Source organism: Rhinopithecus bieti, unplaced genomic scaffold (genome assembly GCF_001698545.2).
Source record: "Rhinopithecus bieti isolate Rb0 unplaced genomic scaffold, ASM169854v2 scaffold_41613, whole genome shotgun sequence".
NCBI classification, from domain to species: Eukaryota; Metazoa; Chordata; class Mammalia; order Primates; family Cercopithecidae; genus Rhinopithecus; species Rhinopithecus bieti.
Window position 1 is genome coordinate 8,814 of NW_016858613.1, and position 5,720 is coordinate 14,533.

The 5,720-nt window shown below is 50.5% G+C and overlaps 1 protein-coding gene across 3 annotated transcripts in view; it reads left to right on the forward strand.

The window, feature by feature from the left end:
• The window catches only part of LOC108525356 (tumor necrosis factor ligand superfamily member 14), a 9,309-nt gene extending 4,153 nt beyond the window's left edge, over positions 1-5,156 (forward strand). For 2 of the 3 annotated variants that reach the window (XM_017866355.1, XM_017866356.1), the window contains exon 4: positions 1,046-3,294. In XM_017866355.1, the coding sequence (XP_017721844.1) occupies positions 1,046-1,470 (425 nt within the window). In that variant the 3' untranslated portion in view covers positions 1,471-3,294. Of the gene's footprint in view, positions 1-1,045 lie in introns of all 3 variants that reach the window. The other variant, XM_017866357.1, reaches the window with a different exon arrangement.
• The last annotated feature ends 564 nt before the right edge of the window (positions 5,157-5,720 follow it).

Sequence of the window (5,720 nt, forward strand, 5' to 3'; positions counted from 1 at the left end):
TTTTTTTTTTTTTTTTTTTTTTTTTTTTGAGACAGGGTCCCACTCTGTCACCCAGGCTGGAGTGGCACTATCATGGCTCACTGCATCCTCAACTTGCCAGGTGCAAGCGATCCTCCCACCTCAGCTTCCCCAGCAGTGGGGACTACAGGTACCTGCCACCATGCCCAGCTAATTTTTTTGTTTTTTGTAGAGATGGCGTCTCCCTATGTTACTTCATCTGGAACTCCTGGCCTCAAATTCCTGAGTTTAAGGGACCTTCCTGCCTCAGCCTCCCAAAGTGCTGGGATTATAGGGGTGAGACGCCACATCCAGCCAAGTTTTGACACTTTTGGCAAGTCACTTAACGTTTCCATGCCTCAGTTTCCCCACCTGCAAAAGAGGGATGCAAAGAGTTGAGATGTAGACTAAACAAATTAATTTGCTTCTCTGTGCCTCAGTTTCCCTTATCTGCAAAGCAGGGATAAAGCTAATTAATACATACAAACAGGCTAGGCAGTGCTGTAATCCCAGCACTTGGGAGCCTGAAGGATCGGTTGAGCCCAGGAATTTGAGACCAGCCTGGGCAACATTGTGAGACCCCATCTCTACAAATACACACATATGCGCGTGCACACACACACACACACACACACAGCCTAGTGGTGACTGGCCTGGAGTCACACAGCAAGAGTAAGACACGTGAGGCCAGACGTGGTGGCTCACACCTGTAATCCCAGCGCTCTGGGAGGCCGAGGTGGGTGGATGACCTGAGGTCAGGAGTTCAAGACCAGCCTGGGCAACATGGCAAAACCCTGTCTCTACTAAAACTACAAAAAGTAACTGGGTGTGCTGGTGGGCACCTGTAGTCCCAGCTACTCAAGAGACTGAAGCAGGAGAGTCGCTTGAACCTGGGAGGCAGAGGTTGCAGTGAGCCGAGATCACGCCACTGCACTCCAGCCTGGGCGACAGAGTGAGACTCTGTGTCAAAAACCAAAACAAAACAAAACAAAAACAGAGTAACACATGTGCTGACCGGCAGCCCCCTTTGTCTCTCTCTCCCAAACAGGTGCCAACTCCAGCTTGACGGGCAGCGGGGGGCCGCTGCTATGGGAGACCCAGCTGGGCCTGGCCTTCCTGAGGGGCCTCGACTACCACAATGGGGCCCTTGTGGCCAACAAGGCTGGCTACTACTACATCTACTCCAAGGTGCAGCTGGGCGGTGTGGGCTGCCCGCAGGACCTGGCCAGCACCATCACCCACGGCCTCTACAAGCGCACGCCACGCTACCCCGAGGAGCTGGAGCTGTTGGTCAGCCAGCAGTCACCCTGCGGACGGGCCACCAGTAACTCCCGCGTCTGGTGGGACAGCAGCTTCCTGGGTGGTGTGGTGCACCTGGAGGTTGGGGAGGAGGTGGTCGTCCGTGTGCTGGATGAGCGCCTGGTCCGACTGCGTGATGGCACCCGGTCTTACTTCGGGGCTTTCATGGTGTGAAGGAAGGAGCGTGGTGCATTGGACATGGGTCTGACATATGGAGAACTCAGAGGGTGCCTCAGTGGAAAAAAAAACTCACAAAGCAGAGGCGGGGCGCAGTGGCTCACGCCTGTAATCCCAGCACTTTGAGAGGCCTAGGCAGGCGGATCACCTGAAGTCGGGAGTTCGAGACCAGCCTGGCCAACATGGCAAAACCCCATGTCTACTAAAAATACAAAAATTAGCCGGACGTGGTGGTGCCTGCCTGTAATCCCAGCTACGCGGGAGGCTGAGGCAGGAGAATTTTGCTTGAACCCGGGAGGCGGAGGTTGCAGTGAGCCGAGATCGCACCACTGCACTCCAACCTGGGCAACAGAGAGAGACTTTGCCTCAAAAAAAGAAAGAAAAAAGAAAACTCAGGAAACAGATCTTGGAGCACATGCTAGGGAACCCAAAACTCGAAGGCGGAGAGTTCAGTGGGCACCACCAGGGACCAAGAACTCAGCCATCTCGAGGGGCTGAAGACCCAGCAGGCACCTTCAGAAGACCCACGTAGACTGCAGACCCTGCCATGGACAATACTAAGGACAAAGACCCGAGACTTGGGGTCTGTGGGCTCCCAAACATTGGGTAAAGTTGATTTGCCTGATATTCAGGAAGAAGGGGTGAGGGGTGGGTATTTATGCTTTTGATTCAGAAGAAAGTGGGACTTGGGACTCCAGGGACTTGGCTGGGGGTGGGAAACTTCCTCCACTTCCCTCCTCTCATCATGAGTACAGACAGGGTGGGCGGGAGACTGATCATCAGGACTCATCATGGAGAGTCCAGCCCACCCCACCTACAGTCAGAGTCACATACTCAGATCCCACCCACAGACTGGTGGCCACACCTCAGCCTGGTCACAAAGAGTTACACTCGGATACGTGGGCACAGCAGTGTGCTCATAAATGTTTAACAACCAGCTGTCCTCGGAGGGGGACAGCTTTGTAATGTTTGCCAATTTCCATGGTGCCAATGCTGCCACCGTGGCTGATTTCATCACTGCCAAGCATAGACATCCCTAAGAGGACACCACAGATCTGTCCCTGGCATCCAGCCCAGGACCTGGCACAAAGCAGGCCCTCGGGAAATGCTTGCTGATTGAAAGGAAGGAAGAAAGAATGACTATACAGTCACACCTATGGCATCCCACGAAATCTGTCACATGGCTGTGTAATCTCAGCCATTCTTTCACAGCTATAGACTCATACACACGAAGTGCCAGATTCATGCACAACCGCACAATCACATGGAAGTCATAGACGGCATCACAGACAGTCCCAGCACTGTATGTATATTAAAACACAACCACACAAAACTCAGACAGCATCCCAGCCACACAGCCACCCCCAGAGGTGTCACCGTCACCCTTGGTAATTAATACTCATTAGATCAGACACAGAGAAACCAAGTTATAGTCAGACCTGGTTACACACACATACACACACACAACACCACAATGGCAAACACACATGACACACACACATCCCAATGACAAACACACATTATACACACATCACAGTGACAAACACAAATTCACCACCCACATCACAGTGACAAACACACATGACACACGCACATCACAATGACAAACACACATGACACACACATCACAGTGACAAACACACATTACATGCACACAACATCACAATGACAAACACACAGCATTACACACATATGCACACAGCCTGAGGGCCTTCCTCAGCCCAGACTAACACATCTCGGGGTGAGGACCAGACCTTGTCCATAACCCTGGGCCTCTTAACCACTGATCTTTGAAATAAATGGCAAATAGTTGTACCTGGATCTGTCTATTCTTAGGGGAAGAAACTGAAGAAGGGTAGAGAGGAAAGAGCCCCATAGGGAAAGGCAGGAGTCGGAGGGGGGCAACCATCAGCAACAGGGGTGGCTCCTAGAGGCAGAGGGATGGAGGTAATGACCCGTGGAGGTCATTTTACAGACAAGGCACCTGAACCCAGTTGGCTCAAGTCCATGCAGGAAATGTGGGGAAACCAGAGACCTCACGTCTGGATCTGGCTTCCTCTCCAATCTGCAATTCCTGAGGAAGTAGAGGCTACATCCCACAAGACGCCCTTATCAGACACATCCAGGACAGAGTGACAATCCGCCAAGCCAGCTGGAAGCATAAAACACGGGGAGCTGGTGGGTTGGGTGGGGCAGATAATGATATGTATGCAAATTAGAGGGTCTATGCAAATGAGCATTGCCACAGTGTGGCTGGAGGCACTCGTTAGTTCCTAGGACTCTAGGATATGGGTTTCGACCCCAGAGGTGAATGTATTGTTATTATTGTTTTGTTGTTGTCGTGAATGACAAGTCAAAATTTGTGGGCTGTTGTTATTATTGTCAATAGTATTCTTGCTGTTGTTGCACAGTACAGGGATGAAGGAAACAGACTTTGCAATCAGATGATCCTGGGTTCTGAGTCCACTCTGCCACTCACTAGCTATGCGACCTCGAGCGAGTTCCGTCACCTCTCAGTGCTTCAGTTTCCCCATCGGCAAAGTGGTTGTGGGGGGAGAGGAACAACCGTACAGATTCACCATCCCAAATTCAAAATCTAGGCCGGGCGTGGTGGCTCGTGCCTGTAATCCTAGCACTTTGGGAGGTCCAAGTGGATGGATAACCTGAGATCAGGAGTTCCAGACCTGGTCAACATGATGAAACCCCACCTCCTAAAATACAAAAAATTAGCTGCGTGTGGTGGGGGGCACCTGTAATCCCAGCTACTCGGGAGGCTGAGGCAGGAACCCGGGAGGTTGAGGTTGCAGTGAGCCGAGATCACAACACTACATTCCAGCCTGGGTGACAGAGCAAGACTCCCATCTCAAAACAAAAAAAAAGAAAAAAGAAAAAAAAAAACACATGCTCCAAAATCTGAAACTTTTGAGCTCCAATGTGATGCCACAAATGGGAAATTCCATAACTCATCACATGTAACAGGTTGCAGTGGAAATGCAGGCACATACCACGAAGTTTACTCAGCATCCTCAAGGGAAATCCCCGTCAGTAGCTATTATCATTTTCTCACATGCCAGATAGGCATCTCACATCTTTTACTGTTAAGTGCTTATGTGTGAATAGGTGGAGGAAAGCGATTGTTGGTTAGTAGTATATAAATTCAGAGTCAGGAATGATGGTGATGTTGGCCAGGTGCGGTGGCTCACGCCTGTAATCCCGATGTGATACCCTACCTTATTTTAACCTGATTGACTCTCCCTTAGCAGAGAGAGCCAGACAGGGTCCATTCTGACTCCTTCACTGACAGCCCCTTACTTACCCGCTTCCTTAAAGGACTTAAGCTGACTCCCAGCACATCCAAGAATGCAATTACTGATAAGATACTGTGGCAAGCTATATCCGCAGTTGCCAGGAATTCCTCCGGTTCATAGCACCCAAAGCCCCGTGTCTATCACCTTGTGATAGATTTAAAGCACCTGCACCCGGAACTGTTTGTTTTCCTGTTACCATTCATCTTTTCACTTTCTTGCCTGTTTTGCTTCTGCAAAATTGCTTCAGCTAGGCTCCCTCCTCCCCTTCTAAACCAAGGTATAAAAGAAACCTAGCCTCTTCGGGCCGAGAGAATTTTGAGCGCTAGCCGTCTCTCGGTCGCCGCCAGCTAATAAAGGACTCCCGAATTAGTCTAAGAGTGTGGCGTTTCTCTATAATTCGCTCGGTTACAACACCAGCACTTTGGGATTCCAGCCGAAGGGGTGGATCAACTAAGGTCAGGAGTTCGAGACCAGCCTGGCCAATGTGATGAAACCCCATTCCTACTAAAATACAAAATCAGCTGGGCGTGGTGGCGTGCGCCTGTAATCCCAGCTACTCGGGAGGCTAAGGCAGGAGAATTGCTTGAATCCAGGAGGTGGAGGTTGCAGTGAGCTGAGATTGCACCATTGCACTCTAGCCTGGGCAACAGAGCAGGACTCTGTCTAAAAAAAAAAAAAATACAAATAATAAATAAATAAAAGGAATGATGACAATGCCAAGCAACCACAGATTGTCCACATGGGTGGCTGAGACAGTGACCTTTGCTTTCAAATGGTTCAGTGTACACCAACTTTGCGTCATGCACAAAATTATTAAAACTATTGTATGGGCCGGGCACGGTGGCTCAAGCCTGTAATCCCAGCACTTTGGGAGGCCGAGACGGGCGGATCACGACGTCAGGGGATCGAGACCATCCTGGCTAACATGGTGAAACCCCG